Genomic DNA, 22,934 nt, shown 5'->3' with positions numbered 1-22,934 from the left:
CACTATCTCTAACCTCGATTCCCTGTCTCCACCTCTTCTAAACTCTTATTTTCCCGTCATCACTTGTTCTCACTTTCAACCTCTTGCTTGCTTTTCCCATCTCTCCTTGTTGCTGCCAGCAAGTCCTCCATGTTTGATACCCTACTAGAAAAGTTTGCATGCTGTCAAAGATTTTGAAAATGTTGAGGCCTTATGGAAGGTTCCTGAGATGGCGATACCTCATTTATCTAAATCATACTATCTACTTCCTTTTAATAGGCAAGAGAATCAAGCAGGTTCTCAGGGCATGGATTCTGTAATTCCGAAAATGGACATATCTCAACTTCTAGAAACCTTAGACAGTGCCCTTGCCGAAGCGGCTAGTATGGTGGTCACTCTTGCTTTTCTACTTGATCATGATTGGGTTCTGAGATTATTCTTTAGGCACCGTTCTGAACTTTTCTTCACTTTAATATTAGGGTATACCCTGACGTTTCCAGACAAACCCAAAAGAAGAGGCAACAATCCTTTATTGATGCAACCCAGAGTTATACCGATCGGGGCTCTTTTTGTCCTGTTTGTTAAAATATAAGGGTCTTTCCTATGTTTTTCTTATACCTTCTCAATTAGCTTTTTTTCTTAGTGATAAACCGGTTTTGCAGTGTGGCGAGAATGAGTCAGCTCAGCCTGTTCCTCCTTCAGAAGGGCGAGTACCCTTAAAATTATATAACCCCCTGTAATAGTACTGCTTGTTTTTTTAATTCGTTTTCCTTTATTTCCCCATTTGGGATTTTTCCTTTAAGTTGAGATATTGGACCCCTATTGTGGACTTAAAATCATTCTTCAATTTCTTATTTCTTGTTCTTCTTGTCATGTGTATAATTTTCTTTTTCTTCTCTTCCTTTTCTGTTCAAGATTTTGTTTCTTGGAAATTGTATTGGAACACTGTATAAATAATAATTAAAAAACATGTTTGCAGCCCTGCAGTTTCCCATTTCTGATGTTAGTCATGAGAAGAATGGATTCAGAATAAGCTGTAGTTCTTTGAAGGCACATTGCTCTTGATATGGTCTTGTACAATGGATGTAAAGAGGCCTTATGAATTTTATTTTACCATAACAACACATTCTTCCATCTTCTTGCCTCCTTTCTTCTTAAGATGGAAATGCGCAGAAAGAGATATTTCTTTGAAAATGTATTTCATTTTGCTTTTTTCTAAATTCCCTTCTCTGTCTACTAGAACTCTAGGACTTATCAAAAGTTGGTTTGCAGACCTCTGACAGGAGGGTGAAGCAGGGCCTGGAATTTGTGCCCTGACATTCTGCTGGGATTTTCCACAGGATTCCCAACAGAGATGGTCTCTGAATGTCAGACTGTTGAATCTGTTTCCCACTGCATATCACCAGTGGAACCGGAAGCTGATAGGTGAACTAAAAAACATCCTGCTTTCAGATTATTTTTTCTTAAATAATCCATTTTCTGGATATTTTCTGCTCCTTCCTGTGCCTTTTTTTTAAGGCATCAGGGGCCCTGAGAAGACAAGAAACCCTTTATTCTCTAGTTGCCATATATTAAAATATTTTGTAGGTTTTTGGAGTAAAGGAAATTGCAGTGAGCTGATGCAGTAGAAGTACAGTCCTGACATTTGCATGAGTGGAAGCTAAGACAGCATCCCCAACTGGTTCCTAGAGCTAAAGCACAAATGTTAGCTAAGCTCATTTGTAACTGCTGATTTTGCAACACTAAGGGGTAGATTTTCAAACTATGCGAATAGGCCTACTTTTGCTGGCGCATCAGGCGCAAGCAAAAGTACGCTGGATTTTAGTAGATACGTGCGGAGCCGCGAGTATCCACTAAAATCCTGGATCGGCACGCGCAAGGCTATCAATTCTGTATAGCCGGCGCGCGCCGAGCCGCGCAGCCTACCCCCGTTCCCTCCAAGGCCGCTCCGATTTCGGCCTCGGAGGGAACTTCCTTTTGCCCTCCCCTCACCTTCCCCTCCCTTCCCCTACCTAACCCACCCACCCGGCCCTGTCTAAGCCCCCCCCTTACCTTTGTCGGGGGATTTACGCCTCCCTCCGGGAGGCGTAAATCCCCGCGCGTCAGCGGGCCTCCTGCGCGCCGGGACGCGACCTGGGGGCGGGTCCGGAGGGCGCAGCCACGCCCCCGGGCCGCCCCGGGCCGTAACCACGCCTCCGGGTCCGCCCTCGAAATGCTCCCGGCACGCCCCCTAAACGCCGCACGGTTCGGGCCCGCCCCCGACACGCCCCCCTCGGAGAACCCCGGGACTTACGCGAGTCCCGGGGCTCTGCGCGCGCCGGTAGGCCTATGTAAAATAGGCGCACCGGCGCGCAGGGCCCTGCTCGCGTAAATCCGGGCGGATTTACGCGAGCAGGGCTCTTAAAATCCGCCCCTAAACTTTTAACTGTTTTATATGATAGCTAGTTTTATTTATATATATATATATATATATATATATATATATATATATATATATATATATATATACATACATACATACATACAGAGATAATATTTATTTTGTGGTCTACCTCATTACAAATTACAAATTTTCTGTGCTCTGTTGGTTATAGTACTTTATGGGGATCATGTTATAACAGATCCCCTAAATTAAGCATCAGATATGTGCATAAGCTACACTAAGTTTCAAACTGACTTACACTTTGAAAATGATCCCATCAGATTGACCTGCACACAATTGGAATGCGTCTTCTCAGTTTGGGCAGAGTTTTGCACTTAACAGGCAGGCAGTTTTACAATAGGTCATTTCTGTGGGTGAAACAGCCTTTGAAAATGACCTTTTCTGTGTGCAAGGTATAACAGTCAGAAAATGAACGAACACAAACATGGCAGACAATCCAGTGGGAGAGCACTCCCCAAGTCAAAGACACATGGAAGATACTGTAGAAGCCATTTTATTGCTGACCTGTAGAAATTTATGAAAGCTGTTAAGTTTGCCTTTTTTTTTTTTATGCCTTTGCCCTCCCTTGATTTTAACTGTTGATTTATGTTACACAGATTGCCTAGAGAGCTCTTAATGGTTTTTACTAGATCCCTCCATGGTAATATGCTGCATGTTTTATATGTTCTGGGTTGTAAATCGCCCTGCGTTGAAAAAATGTCATATTCAATTCAGTAGTTTTTCACACACTGCAGCCATTTTTAGAATTCTGTTTTGTGGGCAATTGATTGCCTTTTTATTTTTTCTTTTATTCATCTTATTTGTTTTTTAATCTTTGGCCTATTGTTTTGGTTTTCTTTATATATTTATATTTATTGATAGCTTAATTTTTGTTATTGGTTGTGCTTTGAATTATGTTCAAATTGTTCTTGTATATAATGTGTTTTATTATTGGAAACTGAATTGTCGTTTATTATTATTAATAATGCTGTATTTCTTAGCGTCCAGACAGATGAATCCAGAACCAGTGGGTTATGCACCTCTACTAGCAGATGGAGACTGAGCAAACTGATGTTACTGTATATATACTCCTGCAGTGACATCAGCCTGCCAGTATTCTCCTTCTCCAGCAGATGGTGGATAGGCATTTCCCTACTAGGGATTGCTTCAGATTTAGAGGAGAATTAATAGGAGATTTGGATTGCCTGCCCTCCTACGGTGATACCTAATGGTCCCTTACCCAGTTGAGAATTCCTGAGGTGATTTCCGTGGTTCCTCAGTTGAGTGCCTTGGTCCGGTAGCTGGTTATAGGCCAGCGTGGACTTAGCTGATTTAGCAGCTGAAAGGCAGTGGGTGCAGGAAGCTGAGCATAGCGGTGACGATATATGTCCTCTCCCGCAGCCGGACACTGTCTGTACTTGGCTGGGAAGGCTGAGCTCAGGTATGGTGACAATGCACTTAGCTTTTTGGCGCACAAACTTGGAATGCTTAAATTTTGGGCGCATAAAATTTTGTTTCAGCGGGACCCCAGCTGAACGCACATCTTCAGTCGCCTGTTAAGCGTACTGACGGATAATGGCGTCAGTGGCTAAGAAACCTAAGTGCCTTTCTCTCTGTGTTGCCTGTCATTAGGGCATCTCAGCCTGGAGTGCCCTCTAACTTATGCCAGCACTGCTTAGAGGCTCAGGAAGAATTATCTTCATCTGATTTTACTGAGCCTGGATCTTCCCAGCCTGATGATGGCCCTGTTAAGGATATGTCAGGAGGGATGCTTGACCTTGGAACTTCCTTGACTGGTTCCTCAGCAGGGTAAGGCAGCTCAGTGGCGCTGCACAAGTGCCTACTGGTCTTGGCATGGATCCTTCGCTTTTTCTTGGGTAGAATTTTTTTCAAGGATTGCAATCCTTCCTTCAGGCACAGTCATCAGCACCGTCCAAGCCTGTCGGTTCAGATCCTCAAGTGTGCCGTCCCCCTCCTACGGTATGACATTTAAGCGCCGAAGTACACCTCAAGCTGCAGGTGTTTCTGACAGGCATCAGGATGGCACTGATGATGAGGCAGATCCTGACTCCCTGGAGGATGGGGAAATTCCCCCCTGGGGCTAGAACCGTATAGAACTATGTTGTGGTTTTTTCATAGAGATGAACTGGCAGCCCTGATTTCCCAGACATTGAAGATCCTGAGGAGTCCATGTCTGAGCCAAAGAGAAATCCCATTTTGGTTTCTTTGCGTAAGGCCTCTTGTTTTTTCCCTGTTATGGACATCATTCAAGAATTGATTGATCTTGAATGGGATGCCCCAGAAGCAAATTTTAAAGAGGATCGGACCTTGTAAGGTCTGTACCCCCAGATCCAGTGGTGAGAGAGTGTTTGCGTTTTTCCAAAAATGGATGCGCTTGCTGTGCCGTATCTAAACAGACGACTATCCCCATGGAGGGAGGAGTGGCCTTGAAGAACATAAGAAATTGCCATGCTGGGTCAGACCAAGGGTCCATCAAGCCCAGTATCCTGTTCCCAACAGAGACCAAACCAGGCCACAAGAACCTGGCAAGTACCCAAACACTAAGAAGATCCCATGCTACTGATGCTAGTTATAGCAGAGGCCATTTCCTAAGTCAACTTGATTAATAGCAGTTAATGGCCTTCTCCTCCAAGAACTTATCCAAACCTTTTTTAAACCCAGCTACACTAACTGCACTAACCACATTCTCTGGCAACAAATTCCAGAGTTTAATTGTGCATTGAGTGAGAGAGAATTTTCTCCAATTAGTCTTAAATGTGCTACTTGCTAACTTCATAGAGTGCCCCCTAGTCCTTCTATTATCCGAAAGTGTAAATAATTGATTCACATCTACTCGTTCAAGACCTCTCATGATTTTAAAGACCTCTATCATATCCCCCACAGCCATCTCTTCTCCAAGCTGAACAGCCCTAACCTCTTCAGCCTTTCCTCATAGGGGAGCTGTTCCATCCCTTTATCATTTTGGTTGCCCTTCTCTGTACCTTCTCCATCGCAACTATATCTTTTTTGAGATGTGGCAACCAGAATTGTACACAGTATTCAAGGTGCAGTCTCACCATGGAGCGATACAGAGGCATTATGACATTTTATGTTTTATTAACCATTCCCTTCCTAATAATTCCTAACATTTCTGTTTGCTTTTTTGACTGCTGCAGCACACTGAGCTGATGATTTCAAAGTATTATCCACTATGATGCTTAGATCTTTTTCCTGGGTGGTAGCTCCTAATATGGAACCTAACATTATGTAACTACAGCAAGGGTTATTTTTCCCTATATACAACACCTTGCACATGTCCACATTAAATTTCATCTGCCATTTGGATGCCCAATCTTCCAGTCTCACAAGGTCCTCCTTCAATTTATCACAATCCGCTTGTGATTTAACTACTCTGAATAATTTTATATCATCTGCAAATTTGATAACCTCACTCATCGTATTCCTTTCCAGATCATTTATAAATATATTGAAAAGCACCGGTCCAAGTACAGATCCCTGAGGCACTCCACTGTTTACCCTTTTCCACTGAGAAAATTGACCATTTAATCCTACTCTCTGTTTCCTGTTTTTTAACCAGTTTGTAATCCACGAAAGGACATCGCCTCCTATCCCATGACTTTTTAGTTTTCTTAGAAGCCTCTCATGAGGGACTTTGTCAAACGCCTTCTGAAAATCCAAATACACTACATCTACCAGTTCACCTTTATCCACATGTTTATTAACCCCTTCAAAAAAATGAAGCAGGTTTGTGATGCAAGACATCCCTCGGGTATATCCATGTTGTCTGTATTCCATTAAATCATGTCTTTCTATATGCTCTGTGATTTTGATCTTTAGAATAGTTTCCACGATAGAAGGATTGAGGCCATCCTTAAGCAAACTTAGATTGTGAGCCCTCTGGGGACAGAGAAATAATTACAGTACCTGAATGTAATCCGCTTTGAAGTGTTGAAAAGCGGAATATAAAAATCTGATAAATAAACAAGCATTTGAAGCAAGTTCCTTGGTGGCTTGCTCTTGTTTGCTTCTCTCTCAGGAAGTTAAAGACTCTGGAGAGAATTCCAGGGCAGTTATGGAATCCACTGCTACCTTTTAGCAGATGTGGGCTGTGAGTTGGTCCACACCTCAGCCCGAAGAGTGGCTTCTGTAAAAGCGGCCAGGCTGCAAAATTGGGTGGCCGATGCGACTTCCAAAGCTGATCTTACAAAATTGCCTTTTAAAGGCTTGCTCTTGTTTGGGAGCAAGTTGGAGAAGCTAGCCTGTAAGTGGGGCGAATCTCTGGTTCCTCATTTGCCAGAGGAGAAAAAGCAATTACTGCGCCACTTTGGTATGAGGGGTCGTCTAAGGGGTTCCAGGAGTTTTGTCTCTTTAGAGGACCTTTTGGCAGGTCTCAGTCCTTTCGTCAGGACCTTTTGGCAGGTCTCAGTCCTTTCGTCCCAGATAGCCCAAGTGAAGAGCGTGCTCGAGTAGTGGAACCTCCTGAGCCTCCCAATAAAGGTTTTCCGACCCACCCCCGGGAACGGGAGATGGGGGTCGCCTCTCTCTCTTTTATCAGAGGTGGATCGAGATTACATTTGATCAGTGGGTCCTTGAGGTAATACGTGAAGGATATGCGCTGGAGTTTTGCAGTATTCCTTGGGACATATTCATGGTGTGTCCTTGCCACTCCCCAAAGAAGAAGCAGGCAATCGAGAGTATGCTGTCAAGGCTGCTCAGTCTGAGGGCTGTGATTCCAGTACCCACATCTCAAGAAAATATTGGTCGATATTCTATTTATTTCCTTGTGCCCAAGAAGGACTCATTTCGTCCCATCCTAGATCTCAAAGGGGTCAACCTTCATTTGTGAGTGACTCACTTTCATATGGAAATGTTGCACTCTGTGGTAATGGCAGTTCAGTCAGGAATTTCTGACCTCCTTGGATCTGTCCGAGGCGTACCTCCATATTCCTATCCAATTGGAGCACCAACGTTTTCTGCATTTTGTGGTGCTGGGGTGCCATTATCAGTTTCAGGCACTGCCTTTTGGTCTAGCCACTGCTCCCAGAAAGTTTTCCAAGGTTATAGTGGTACTGGCGATAGAACTGAGAAAGAATGGGATCCTTGTACACCCATATTTAGATGACTGGTTGATTTGGGCCAAGTCTCTGGAAGAGAGTAGTCTAGTGACCCACAAGGTGATCTCCTTGTTGCAGGAGCTTGGTTGGGTGGTGATCCTAGCCAAAAGCAGTCTTCAGCCATCTTAGTCATTGGAGTAGCTGGGTTTGCGGTTCAAGGCAAGGCAACTTTTTTTTTTTTCCGGAAGTTTGTATTCAAAAATTGATGGTACAGGTGCGTCTCTTAGTGAGCACTATACACCCAATAGTGTGGTCCTATTTACAGGTGCTCGGGTTGATGGCAGCAACCCTGGAAGTAGTACCGTGGGTGAGGGTACATATGTGTCTACTTCAGTGTTTCCTGCTGTCTCGATGGAACCCGCTGTTTCTGGACTATTCAATTCAGCTCCTCCTGCCGATGGATCATCTGCGAAAGTGAGTCTCCCTGATGTTGCCAGACTGGTTGATACTCATGACAAATGCGAGCCTCCAAGGTTGGGGAGCTCACTGTCTGGAACTAATGGCACAAGGGCACTGGAATACAGAGGAGTCTGTCTGGAACATCAATCAGCTGGAAGCCCGAACAGTCCGGTTGGCTTGCTTGCAGATCAGCTGTAGGCTGCAGGGTTGAGCGGTCCAAATAATGTCGAACAATGCAACAGCGGTGGCTTACATCAATCAGCAGGAGGAATCAAGAGCCAGCAAGAACCACAAGAGATAGACCAACTTATGGAATGGGCAGAAGTGCATCTTCAGGAGATCTCAGCCTCGCACATTGTAGGAAAAGAGAATGTAAGAGCAGACTTTCTCAGCAGGGAGAGTCTGGACCCAGGAGAATGGGTATTGTCGGACGAGGTGTTCCAGCTGATAGTGGATCGCTGGGGTCTTCCATTTCTAGACCTGCTGGTGACTTCTCGCAATGCGAAGGTTCCTCGATTCTTCAGTCACAGGAGAGATCCTAATTCCTTGGGGATCAATGCTCTTGTGCAGGTCTGGCTAGAAGGCAAGCTGCTGTATGCCTTTCCCCCGTGGCCCCTGTTGGGAAGAATGGTTCAAAGAATCAAAGGCCACAGTGGGATGATGCTTCTGATGGCACTGGATTGGCCCAGAAGACCATGGTATGCGGATCTGTGAAGACTCCTGGTAGAAACCCCCCCCCCCCACACACACACACACACACCCTTCATCTTCCGCCACATAGGAATCTGTTGCAGCAGGGACCTGTCCTTCACGAAGATCCGACTCAGTTTTGTCTTACAGTATGGTCCTTGAGAGGGCTCGCTTGTTGAAGCAGAGATATTATACTGCGGAGATTGCCACCTTGCTCTGAGCATGTAAATTTTCCATTTACTTAGCCTATGTGTGGGTTTGGCCAGCGTTTGAGGCTTGGTGTGAAGATAGAGATGTTCTTCCTCATTCAGTTAAGATCCTGCTCATTTTTTACAGAGTGGGTTAAATAAAGGTTTGGCCCTTAATTCCTTGAAGGTACAGATAGCAGCTCTTACCTGTTTCAGGGGCCAGGTGAATCATTATCATCATCTTGATGTGGCTCGTTTCTTGAGGGGAGTGAAACATCTTCATCGTTCCTTTGTGGAGTCTTAACCTGGTGTTTGGAATTCTTTTCAGGTCCTGGTTTCAATCACTGTGTATCCTTTCCTTGCGGTTATTGACCTTGCCGATTTTTGTTCTGCGCGTTGAATTTCTGAGTTGCAGGCCTTGTCTTGTCAAGAGCTATTTCTTCGGGTGACTCCAAGGGCCATACAGTTGTGTACTGTTCTTTCCTTCTTGCCTAAAGTGGTCTCAGATTTTCACTTCAGTCGGTCCATTTCCTTACCGTCCTTGGATAAGGAAAGAGATGCAGAGGAATACCACCTGTTGAATCCCTTGGCTGTCAAGAGACATGTGAGATATCTGGAGGTTTCTAAACCTTTCCAAAAGACGGATTGCCTGTTTGTCCTTCAAGGTGGAAGAAAACAGGGTGAACTAGCTTCACGGGCTACAGTAGCTCGCTGGATTAAGGAGGTGGTAACGGCCATGTATGTGGCAGCTGAAAAGCCGTTGCTCACTCAGGTTAGGGCTCAGGCTGTGTCATGGGCGGAGGTTAGATTGTTGTCTGCCATTGACATTTGCCGAGCTGTAACATGGTCCTCCTTACACACGTTTTCCAAGTATTATTGTCTGGATGTGCAGGCCTGGGAGGACATAGCCTTTGCTTGTGCGGTTTTGACTGGACAGTGAGCAGCCTCCCGCCCTGTTCGGGAGGTGCTTGGGAACATCCCACTGGTTCTGGATTCATTTGTCTGGACGCTATGAAATGAGAAATTACTACTTACCTGCTAATTTCCTTTTCTTTAGAAAAGACAGATGAATCCAGCATCCCGAATTTGGCTGCCGAATGATTTCACTAAGGTCCTCCTGCAGGGCTAAGAGTTTCCAGGGAATATTGGTAAATGTTAATCAAGTCCCTAGATTAATGTTAATATATTCTTTATCTGAGCTCAGTGTTTCTTGTTGTTTAAATCAAGTTTTTTGCTAGTCTGTTCACAGTTGCTTTTGAAGAGAATACAGGCTGGCTGATGTCACTGCAGGAGTATATATACTGTGATCTCAGTTTGCTCCTTCTCCATCTGCTGGTTCTGGATTCATCTGTCTGTTCTAAAAAAAAGGAAATTATCAGGTAAACATAATTTCTTAATATTTGCTGTCTTCAAATTATATATTATATATTATAAAATTCATATTTCTTGGTTATATTAAAGTTTTGAGATAATATTGTAATGGAATATTAATTCAGTTATAAATAAAAATCTTAAAGAGGAATGTTTAAATAATAGGAATAGAGGAACATGGAGATTTAAGCTTATGCAATGGCTTTAAAAAAAAAAAAATCTGCTGGCAGTAGAATGATGCAGGGATCAGAATCTTCCCTCAGCTTAAATTTTGTTCCATTGGACTCCTATAAGAAATTGTTTCCCAAAACTACAAGAGATGATTCTTGCCTATGATACAATACTTTGAAATGTGTGTGTTTGTTTAATTTGCATCTTTTGAAAGTTTTTAGCTAGATATCATTAAGACTTTTGGCCTTACTCAGTGTTGCATAGCCTGGGGGGGGGGGGGGGGGGGGGGTTAGAGTACCGGATGGGAAGGTGGGGATAAGCTTCCTTTTTTGGGGGTAGGGATGGGTATCAGCACATTGAATGGGAGGCATGAGATGGAGGTGATCACAATGCGGGAAACAGCCCGCCAACAAGATTCCCCTATGATGAAGCAGGGCTACTTCTGCTCTCTGCCGGACAAAGCTGCTGACCCCCTTCTTCCTTGCCACTGCTCATCCCTTGAGCTCTTGAACTCATTTCTCTCTCCTCATGCTGCTGATGCTAATCTCTCCAATCCCACCAACCTTTCCTCCCTCTCACTGGCCCTGCTTCTACTCCTTCCTCCTCACTTCTTTCCCACCAGTCCCTGCACACATACTATCACCACTAACCCCTCCTTCCTCTTACAGTCCCCCTGCGCTCATATCATTCAGCCCCTCTCCTGGGCAGTGTTACTCATCCATTCTACTCCCACAGCCCCTCAGTGCACTGATGCTGCTTCCCACCCTCACAGTCATATAGAAACATAGAAGTGACAGCAGAAAAGGACCTAATGGCCCATCCAGTCTGCCCAATCGAGCTCCCATAGTTATCAGTTTCCCATACTTATCAATTACTCAGACTGCCAAGGTCAGGGCTCTTGTTGGTTACTGTCTGAGTTCAATTTTCTTTCCCCCCCATGCAGCTGAAGCAGAGAACAATATAGGATTTGCATCAGAAGTGTAGTATCGGGCTTTTCGGTTAAGGGTAGTAACCGCCGCATCAAGCAAGGTACCCCCATGCTTATTTGTTTTTCCCAGGCTGTACAGTTCAATGTTCTCGTTGGTTGTTGTTTGAATACAATTCCTCGTTTCCTCTTTTTTCCCTCTGCCGTTGAAGCAGTGAGCAATGATGGAGTTGCATCAACAGTATGAAGGCTTATTTGTTAAGGGTAGTATCCGCCACACCAGCAAGTTACCCCCATGCCTCTTACTTCATTCCCCTCCCCCCCTTGATTTTAGGGATCCACAGTGTTTATCCCATGCCCTTTTGCAATCTTTCACCGTTTTTGTCTTCACCACCTCCTCCGGAAGAGCATTCCAGGCGTCCACCACCCACTCTGTGAAGAAATATTTCCTGACATTGATTCTGAGTCATCCTCCCCAGAGTTTCATTTCTTGACCCCTAGTTCTATTGGTTTCTTTCCAGCAGAAAAGCTTTATTATTGATCATGCATCATTAAAACCTTTCAAGAGGAGACCACGTAACCTGATGCTCAAGTAGGACGTGGGTCCTGCTTGCTCCCGGTGCCCCCCTCAGAAAACGGGACATTATACCTTGAATTCAGCCTCAGAGGGACTGTTTTTCATTCCTACTGGCTTCACAAAGGTGCATCAAATTCCTGCTGCGAGATAGCGCCTGATGGCATCCAAATTACAGCGCGAAAAGAAGATGCCGAGTCATGCGCAGGACTCCAAAATGGCTGATGGACCTCCAAGCCACAGTGCAGGCTCGGGCACCATGAACACCTCCTTGGTGGAGGAGGTGACTCAGGCGGTTGTTCGGGCCTTAGATGGCTGCTTCACTGAGATATCCCAGCAGGTGGGCACTGGAAATGAAACCCTGGCTAAAATTGAAACCCAGGTGGAAGACATCCGGCAGCATGTGGCCATGATTGAAATGGAAGCACAGGTCTTGCACACATCACAATCGGCACTACAGCAGCAGTTTACAGTGCTGGAGGCCAAGGTTGATGACCTAGAAAACAGGACCCGCCGGAATAATTTAAGATTCGTGGGTTTCCCTGAATCTTTGTCAGATCACGAAATCCACAAGATTTTGGAAGAATGGCTGCTTAAACAGCTGGGATTGGAATCATTACTAGATCAGTGTGCTATAGAGAGAGCACATAGACTCGACCCACTGATGGAGGGCTCGAGCAAACCCCGTACAGTGATCGCAAAAATATTTAAACTTCGCACATAAAGTAAAGATCCTGCAGGCATATAGGAAGAAATCATCACTTTTCTCGGCTACAGTCTCTCTACATAGAAGAGCATTTGTGCCTATTTGCACTGCATTATTCAACAAACATTATTCAACTGATGTTACCCAGGTAGCGAGTCCATCGAGCTAGGTTGAGAGAACATTGCCCAAATCTCATCTTGGAGTGAGTTTCCTCACTCCAAAGGTCATCAAATCTTCACAAGAGACCACTGTTCTGTTCATACGTCTCACTTTGAATGTCAAAGTGGCCCCTAACCCCCTACCCAAATCCTAAACCTCACCTCGAGTTACTAGGTAGGCCTACCATAGGGATACAAATACTATCTAAGGAGATGACATTATGGTCAGTCTCAGTCTCAGTCTCTCTCTCTCTCTCTCTCTCCCTCTCCCAGTGGTTGTATGCAGGAATTACAATGGGTCTGGCACGCCCCTTTTGTTATCGCATGCGATACTTACCGCATTTTGATAAATCTAGGCTTAAAATGGGATTAAAAAATCATCTGTGGGGGAGATTTGCCAAACATTAAAATCTTTTTATAAAAACCTATATAAAGAAGAGAGCACATTTGGAGCTTTGAAGGAGGAAGAACATTTTTTTTCAGGGGTTGCATGTTCCGAAAGTGACGGAAGATCAATTGGCTTTATTGAATAGACCAATCACTAAAGTAGAAATAATTGCAAATATTAAGTCATGCCATTACAAAAAACTCCTGGCCCCAGGGAGATATCTTCGACCTATAGAGAGAGGCCTCCCTCTAGGTCCCTCTCCAATGGGACCTAGAGGGAGGCCTCCAGCCATAGCTCCCGTTGGTCATCTTAACAGGAGCTATGGCTGGAGACGTTCCAAAACACTCTTCTATGCTGCACTGTGATGACACAGGTAATGAAACTTGAGAAATAGCTCCCTTCAATTTGGCCTTACATTTAGTGTGAGGCATAGCAACCGGCATGGCAGTAAATCTGAGGAAGAGGAAAAAAATTCTGAGGCAATTGACGAGCAAGGCTTTTCACATGCTTCTCAGTGGGCAGAATTTTACAAACTACTTTGCACAGAGGTGAGCCCAGTTCTACAAGATTACTATACTGGGGTGTTGGCACAGGGAGCATTCCCCCAGGATGCCAAACGGGCTTACATCACAGTGTTACCCAAGGGAGTGAAAGATTTGACATTAGCTTCCTCATATAGACTGATTTTCTTTACTAAATGTAGACTTGAAATTGTTTGCTAAAATCCTGGCTGCCTGGTTAAATCAGGTATTGCCGATGTTCATCTCTCACCACCAGGCTAGGTTTGTTAAAGGGAGATTTGCAGGCAAGCATATTGCCCGCCTTTGGACAGCAATGAACCTTTGCATATTTCAGGGGGTACCAGCTCTGGTGGTGGGCTTTGATAGGGTGGTTTGGAGGTATTTGTTCTCGGTTCTACAAAAATATGGGTTTGAGGGGGACATAGTACAAATGATCTCTTTACTATACAGCGAACCGTGCTTCATCATTTTGACTAATGGAAATATGTCCAGGGAATTTCAACTGTAAGGAGGCACATGGCAAGGATGTCCCCTATATCCCTTTATTATACATTTTATCCTTAGACCCCCCCTATTGCGGAAAATCACAGATTCCCCGGATATTAAGGGACTACAACTGGGAGAAACCAATTTCAAGATAGCGACTTTCGCCGATGATGTGTTGGTATTTTTAATGGACCTTGTATTATCTCTACCCCAAATTCTGGCCCTGGAACAACAGTTTGGCAAATTCTGAAGGTTAAAAATCAACTTAGAAAAGTCTGAAGCTTTGGATGTACTGGGAAATTTGAAGCGCAATGGCCAACCGAATTTCCCTTACGTTGGGTGACCAAAGAAATAAAATATCTAAGGATAAAAATACCAGTAGATATCTCATGTTTGTACAATGCTAACATTCTTCCCTTGCTGACAAAAAACAAAAATAAACTAGTAGAGTGGGCTAAGCTACCTCTTTCTTTAAGTGGGCAAATCCAATTGTTTAAAATGATGGAGCTATCTCGCTGGCTATATGTGTTACAAATGGTGCCCATATGGGTTATAAAAACAACATTGGGTGGAGCTGGATAAGGCCTTACGAAGGTTTTTGTGGAACAATAAAAAAGCACGCCTACCCCTTAGGCAACTTCAATTACAGTGGGAAGCAGGGGGCATGGTGTGCCCAAACTTGTCACAATACAATTTAGCTAGCTTGTTGAGACATGTTTTTGTCTGAGATGTACTCTCCTACATCCTATTTGAAAAGCTGGTATTATCTACTCACCCTGGGCAATTTGCTTCATGTACCAAACAGTCAATTACCTGGCTACATTCAAACTAATCCCATGGTAACTTCTCTTTGACAAGCATGGATGTCTCTTTGCCAGAAATTGGGTGCAACCTGGGAAGTTTCTCCAGTTCTTGCCATGGTCGGTCATCCCAGATTTCTGCCAGGTCTTGAAAATAGAATCCTTCAAGATTGGGCACTATCAACACTTAAGCATTACTTAAATAACACAGGTGAAGACATTTGGAGGTTTGACAATTTACGAAATGTGTATAACCTTTCACATAAGAGTTTTATGTATATCTCCAAATCAGGCATTTTATTATGACTGATCTGTTTAAATGTTCTAGAACTACCCCGCAGGTCCTGGATGAATTCTCTCTCACACTTCCAGGGAGGAAGCTATCTTGGCAACCATTAATAAAGCCCTTAAAAAATGGAATCGTACTAATGCCTGTCAGTCAGTAGCTGACTCAGGAATAAAGAGCTGGAGCATCCTATATCTCCTGATATTTTAAAAAGATGTTTTGGTACCATAAAAGGCATTTCTGAAAATATGGTTTTATGTGAGACGCAGTTTAAATTTTTGTGTAGGACATACATTCCTATCACTTGGGCTTATAAAGCAAAATTGGTCAATTCCAATTTATGTTTAAAATGTAAACAAACTCCAGGTACGCTGTACCATAGTTTCTGGGACTGTCCATTTATTAAAAGATGTTGGCAGAGGATTCTGGGGTTGTTAGAAAGGATCCTAAAATGCAGAATTCCCAGGTCCCAAAAGGTTTGCCTTTTTGGTATAACAGAAGGCCTGGAATGTACATTAAAGATCACACAAAAGCAATTTTTACAAAAAGCTTCTTTTTTTTTTTACTGATGAAGCAATCAATATTGGCATATTGAATGAAAGAAGAGAAGCCAACAGTTACCTATTGGAGAATTAAATTACAGAAGTTAGCCACTTTTGAACATCTGACAGGTGTGCGCATGCTATAAAATCGGGGGTCGGCACGCATAAGGGGTTGTACCATTGTGCAACCTGCGCACGCTGACACCCGCAGCTTTCCCCCGTTCCTTCCGAACCCCCTAGCCCTCACCTAGACCTCCCCACCCCCCCCCCCCCCCCAACCTTTAATATACCTGTTGTGCCTGCCGGCAGCCTGCCGGCACACAATCCCCCGGCACAGTGGCCATTTGCCGCTGTGCTGGGAGCCCCTGACCCCACCCCCAGACCGCCCTGCTCCTTTTTCGAAGCCCCGGGACATACATGCGTGGCCGGGCCTTTCTAAAATAGGCCCAGCGTGTAGGCTTTTTGAAATCCGGCCCTTTATTTTTTTTTTTTTTTAATTTCTTCTCTTATCCATTCCTTAACTTTAATTGCCTACCTTTCACTTTCTCATCCTCTTCTTTGAGTCTTACTAAATCATAATAGACCTTGAACTACTGCAACATGACAACTACTACTGTCTATGTTTACTTTATCAACCTATATCATAATGGTTAGAGCAATGGGCTGTCAACCAAGAATATCCGGGTTCAGATCCTGCTTTCCCTACAGACATTCCTTGGGACCTTAGGCAAGCCACTTTGGGGCCAATATACTAAAAGGTTTCTTTTATTTTTATGAGAAAAATAGTTCAGTGCCTCAGGTACTTAATATGTTGCCTCAAATATCTACTTAAATGTTAAGCTCTTTGGGGTAGGGACTTATTATGCCTGAATTATATTAATACTGTAAGCTGCTCTGAGCATTATTTGGAAAGGTAGGCTAAAAATACAACATATTATAATTATTTTTTTTTCTACCTACACTATTCATCCTGTTTGCTCCTATCACTTTATACAGTTCCTGCCTTCACTTGTTCATATCATGGACAATAAAACCATACAGTACAAGAGCAGAAAACAGTTTCTACAGGATAATTTTTAGTGTGGCATTTTGAAAGATATTTTTATTTTTTAACTTGTAGTATGTTTAAATCAGCTTCATCAGTAATGAATGAAGGATAAGAGTGAATTTGTAAATAACTTGTAAATAATTCACCTCAGTTGATTTACTTTTAATATGTCCACCTGTTGTGACCCTGCCTGTTCTTGTGTTATATCTTCCGGTTCCATGTATTTCTCTTTCTCCATGTTACACCTGTTCAATGCAAACCGATATGATGTGCAAACGAGTATTGGTATATAAAAAAACTTAAATAAATAAGAAAATCGGTATATTAAAAGAATTTAAATAAAAAAATAAATAAAATATCATTAAATTCCAATAGTGCCTGAATGGGGTAATTTTAAAACAGCCCGCCACGTCCTACCCGCAGACTCTAGCCCGAATTTTGAGAGCGAGCTTATGTGCATATTTTACTTTTGAAAATTCACAGGCATCCCTGGTGCACCTATAGACATACACGCACAGAATTACATCTGACTCAGGCGCAGACATAACTTTATGCACGTAGATTTACGTGCATACTTTTGAAAATCGTAGGCATCTTTGTAAATCATCTCCCCACCCAACTCAACAGCTCCCCCCCCCCCCCGACCCAGGAACGCCTCTTCGCGTTGTGGGTAAAAGTAGGTGCAAAACTGAGTTCTGTGTATAATTTTATCTGCAGAACCTGTAGGTTGGCTTTCAAAGTATTTTATGCACATAAACCCCTTTGAGCCTCAAGCTTGCTTTATTTGTGAGAATAATGGGAATTGTCAGGGAATAACCTTTCACAAAGATTGAATTGCATTGCACTCCCATTTTGAGTATCCAGCCAGCTCTCATGTTGCATTTCAGGTCACAAGACTGTCTCAAAAGATACATCTTGTTTGTCCTTCTAAAACACTTGCTTTTGTTCCTGATTTCAGTTCCAGTCACAGAAAGTAGGTTCAATGATGTAGAAAGACAGCGTGGCATCATGGAGAAGGAAGCAAGTGAGCTGGAAAGGGACCATGTCCATAGCGTGTATGAGAGGATTGCTCCTTACTTCAATGATATACGTTACAAGGCTTGGCCAAAAGTACAAGAGTTTCTGCTAGCCCAGGAGCCAGGAAGCCTGATTGCTGATATTGGTAAGTCAAGTCCACATGCTGCTTGTTCTTGTTAATTTATTTTCTAAGCTAACAGCATACCTACGCAATGTTTGTGACCGAATTACTTTTCCTTTGATATATTATTGTGTAGGCAAGACTTCCAATTTCCTGCAATTTTACAGCTGTAGGAAACTTTTCAAAGTTTTCCTCTTGCTGCAGAATCTTGAGAAAATAGGTCCCTAACCCTACCCCTGCCTCAGCTGTTTCCTTCCACTCCTCCCCCCCCCCACATCTACTAGCTTTCTCATAGCTGCCGCTAGCTCTGCCTGTGCTGCTGGCCGCTGTCAAAACGGCTACTTTTTTTTTTTTTTTTCCTCATGGTTGTGGGGCTGTGTGAGCTGCCGAGTGCTGGTGTACTCTATTCTTGCAGAAAAGGAGAGTTAATACTGGCACAACAGAGCTCGTGGTTAATAGAGACATGTAGTGCCTAGGTGGCCCTGAACAACAGAGCTGCAGTGGTGGCTGCCATTGGTAGGCATGGAATCAGCAGCAGGTGGGGGATGCCGGAGGCTGAGTGAAGGAGGAGGCCAGTGGCTGAGACAGAGAGAGGAGTTGGCCAGCAACTTGGTTGACTGGGGAATGAGGTAGGAGAGGGGACTGTTAACATGATAGGGGGAGGATGAAGCTACCTCTGTACAGGAGGGAGGGAGGAAGGAGGAGGCAGAGCTAGGCACCATCCATCCTGTAGTATGACAAGGAGGTAGAGGAGAGGGAGATAGGGGCAGGGTCAGCCAGCCTAGTCTCAGCATGGAGGGGGTCAGAACATAAAAACCGTGAGGGCCGTAAAAGACCATGCAGCCTATCTAATCTGTCTATCCACCCAACTAATTTAGATTTACAATTCCCATCACTTCCTTAGAGATCCTCTGTGTTTTAGCCCATGCTTTCTTAAATTCAGATGCTGTTTTTGTCTCCACCACCTCTATGCAGCCACTTCCCTCTCTGTAAACAAATATTTCCCTCGATCTAGAGCCTCCTTTCCTTTGAAAGACCCCCCATAGAAAGAAAAATGCATTTAAAAACTGAAAATACAGAGCTTGATTTCATATTTGGTCATTAGAGTTTCTCTGGAGCGCAAACAGAAGAGAAGCTTAAGCAGTGCTTCTCATGGGACTTTTCTTTGGCTCCAGGTACAGAGAATGTATTTCAAGACATGTTTAGAATTTTTATTTTTAGTTAGAGTGTATTATCACTTAAAAAGAAGGCTGTGTTCTCTTCATACTGTAACACTACTTGGAACAATATACAGAGCAAGTAGCAGAATGCACCATGCATGCAGTTATTTAAGCGCTGCTAAGTCATCATTTTTTAAATTCTTTAATCTGCTCTTTTGCAGTACCCCTAAACCTCTTGGGCATGGCCACGCTCATATCTGCATCACAAATGAACTCAATATTGTCAATGCAAACCACTGGTCAAAATGAAAATAACACAATTGCTATTTACAAGAGCTCTTTGATATCTAGATCTGTATGTAAATGAAGACCACATCTGTAATTCAAAATGTGATATAAGAGGAGATTCTCATAAATGGCTTCAGTATTTCTAATAGTGCCCTGATATAATCATTGTAATCCATTTTATGTAATGCAGTATCATAAAGCAGTTATTACTTTTTAGTAGAATTTTTTTTTTTTTTTTTTTTGCAAATAAAAACTTATCTGAACTTGCAGCAGGGTGTCCAATCTCTATTTGTAACAAAACCTGATTCTGGCTGCATTTCAAGGATAATTTTCATCAGGGGAGACTTGCCATACCGAAGCTGCTTAACCGTAAAGTAGAGTACAATAATTATACTGGGGCACCATTAGAAATACTATTGTGTTTAACGGTAGCTATTTATGAGAATCTCCCTTTATATCAAATTATTACTTATCACATTTTGAATTACAGGCGTGGTCTTCTTTTAAACACAGATTTAGATATCAAAGGGATCTTGTATGTGCCACAAGTTACCATACAAAGATGGGATCTCATTGGTTCATACAATCTCTGTCGTCATAGCCAGTGGAGGCCAGTCAGAGTCAGCAAGAGGTCATGTGACTCTCGGTAACATAACTACTCCTAATGCTGTAAGGGATTTAAAGGGATACTATATAAAGAAATGATAACAGTGGCAATGGGAATAATTTAACTGACATTGGTGGATATTACTCCTTGTTATGTGTGGGTTTAAAATACTAGACAACGAACGGGGAGGCAGATTTTATAAATCTGCACACACGCGTACTTTTGTTCGCGCACTTTCAATAGATACGCGCGTAGCCGCTAAAATCCGGGGTTGGCGCGCACAAGGCTGCCCAAAATCGGCAGCCTGCGCGCGCCGAGCCGCACAGCCTGCCTCCGTTCCCTCCGAGGCCGCTCCGAAATTGGAGCGGCCTCGGAGGGAACTTTCCTTCACCCTCCGCCCACCTTCCCTCTCCCCCCTACCTCTATCCCAAAAGTTACGCCTGCTTCCAGCAGGCGTAACTTTGCGCGCGCCAGGCCGGCTGCTGCGCTCCATGTTCCAGTCCGGGGGCTGGTCCAGGGACCGCTGACACGCCCCCGGACCGGAACCACGCCCCCCGGACACGCCCCCGAAACGCAGCGTCACTCCCGATATGCCCCCCGACACGCCCCCGATACGCCCCTCCATGCAAGCCCCGGGACTTACGTGCATCCCGGGGCTTGCGCGCACCGCCGAGCCTATGCAAAATAGGCTCGGCGCGCGCAGGGGGGGGGGGTTTGGGGTAGGTTTTCGGGGGTTACGCGCGTACCCCTTTGAAAATCTACCCCAGAGTATATTTGCGTTTTTTAAACCCACAATTCAGTGTTTGTAAAATTTGAAGAAGATATACAGGTGCCTTCAATCCTTTTGGTAAAAAGGTCCATTTTGAATAAGATGCTAATGCCCAAATTTTAGAAGCCCGACACATGTAAAAATGCAAAATAACAAAACAAAAAAAAAGATAGGGAACGGGGTTTTAGGGGTCGGGGAGGAGAGGGCAAAAGGGAGGCAGAGTAGGAAGGGGTATAGTGAACTGGGGGAGGCCCGATTGCGTCGCCACACCTAGGTTATAAAATCCCCCCCCCTCCTGTGTGCGCGAGTCGCGGACCGCCCGCAAATGCGCACAGCCATTGGATTTTATAACATGCGCCTTTTAAAATCGACCCCCTAAGTGAATAATATAAACGGCTCATTTTCAACTGAACTTATAATTGGCTAAAGGGTAGATTTTAAAAGGGCCACGCGTGCACCCATAAACCTGCGTATTTCGTTGCACGCAAAGATATGCGCTATTTTATAATGTATACGCGTAGGTTTTAAAATGCTCTTCATGTGCGTATGTCTGCAGTCTTTATACACACATCTTGTGCGCGCGAGTCAGAAAGAGAAACTCTTTATAAGGCTCAGCCTGAAACTCAATATATGTAGCATTGTGAGGAGGGCACTTTGATTTGGGAGTGGGTTGGGGTTTTGGGGGGGTGGTTTTACAGAAACATTCAGAGATATTCATTGTAAAACTGACATCATTAAAGAATTTTAGTCCTTATAAGCGATGAAAAGGAGATGATTTGTACAATGGACCTAGCAGAGACTGCAGTGTACAAATCAACTTCTCTTGTTAGAATTTTCATCGCTTATAAAATTCTTTAATGATGTCAATTTTATAATGAATACCCTTGAATGTTTCTGTAACACCAGACCCCAACCCGCCTCCCGAAAACTAACTCGTTCTCTCTCTCTCTCTCTCTCTCTCTCTCGCTATCTCTGGATTATGCACATCAGTGCTGTCCCCGCCTCTGGAATGCCCATGCCCTGTTCCCCCTTACTTTTTCTGGACGCGCATACATTGATGTACTTTCATGTACACACGGCCTTCCCGGCTATTTAAAATTCACCTAGCTCCCGCGTGGCTTACTTACGCACGTATGTTGCCATTTTTGCACTAGCAAGGCTTTTAAAATCTACCTCTTAAGTTTTCAGTTGAAAGTTCATCTAATGCTGGCCGGTCAAAATTTGACCAGCAAGCTATAGGACAGTTATTTATGGGACTGGGGCTGCTCAGCTAATCCGAAAGTCCACCCCTGCAATGTCCCTGGAGCTGGCCCTTTTTTTGACAGGCTAAATTTGGCCATCTTATGAATTTAGGGAGTTTTCATTTAGCTGGTCAGTGGGGGGTACACATTTAAAAGCAAAGGTTTACCTGGCTTGCTTCTGAAGTTATCCAATGAAATCATTTGAAAATTTACCCCAGCCATTTATTTCACTCCCATGTTTATCAGCGTTCATACAATAACTACTCCATAATATTTTTTGAGGTCCCCATTTCAATAATGGCGACAGTACAGTTTTCAGACTTGACTAGTTTATAGTCAGAATGTGAGTTCCTATTGTCTAAACAGCAAGAATAAGGTCTAGGGATATTATAGATACCCATGAAAGACAAAGGAACTTGGCAGTCCCTGACCCTAGCAGAACTCATCAGGAGAAGCTAAATGCTCTAAAATTAAACATAAAAATGAAGTGCCAATTTGGCATGATTCAGACGAAATAGCAATTTGACTTTGTGGGGTGCTTGAAGCATGTAGTTTTTCTAATTTCTAATCTGGAGTTTGATAATAGAGGATAATTATAAATTTCATGCACTGACGTTTTGTAAGACAAAAGACAATAAATAATAAAGTGTAGTAGCATATTTAAAATTCTCCATGGAGAAAGAAGAGAGAACAAGATTCATCTACCGCCAGGTGTCTCTGGAGAAGTAAAACTGATTACATGTTATGGTTCACGAAAGGGGCGTAGGCAGCCTTAAGAATCCAGAGGAGGTGAGAGTGAAGACACAAAGGGTTGTCCAGCAGACACATACAGATTTAAGTCTAGGTATGGGTCAGAACTGTGAGGAAGCAGGCTAGGGTCAGAAAGGGAAGAAGCAGGCCCAAGAGAGAGGTCAGGAGCAATCGAGGGAAAAACAGGGATCA

General features: G+C 43.7%; 1 protein-coding gene across 5 annotated transcripts in view; it reads left to right on the top strand.

Annotated features, from left to right (window-relative positions):
- The window catches only part of LOC115092122 (probable tRNA methyltransferase 9B), a 77,828-nt gene that overhangs the window by 21,412 nt on the left and 33,482 nt on the right, over positions 1-22,934 (top strand). For all 5 annotated transcript variants that reach the window (XM_029602686.1, XM_029602682.1, XM_029602683.1 and 2 more), the window contains one exon: positions 17,748-17,951. In XM_029602686.1, coding sequence (XP_029458546.1) covers positions 17,798-17,951 — 154 coding nt within the window. In that variant the 5' untranslated portion in view covers positions 17,748-17,797. The remainder of the gene's footprint in view (positions 1-17,747; positions 17,952-22,934) is intronic.

This window comes from Rhinatrema bivittatum, chromosome 5 (assembly GCF_901001135.1).
Source record: "Rhinatrema bivittatum chromosome 5, aRhiBiv1.1, whole genome shotgun sequence".
NCBI classification, from domain to species: domain Eukaryota; kingdom Metazoa; phylum Chordata; class Amphibia; order Gymnophiona; family Rhinatrematidae; genus Rhinatrema; species Rhinatrema bivittatum.
This window is presented reverse-complemented; position numbering and strand designations above follow the sequence as displayed.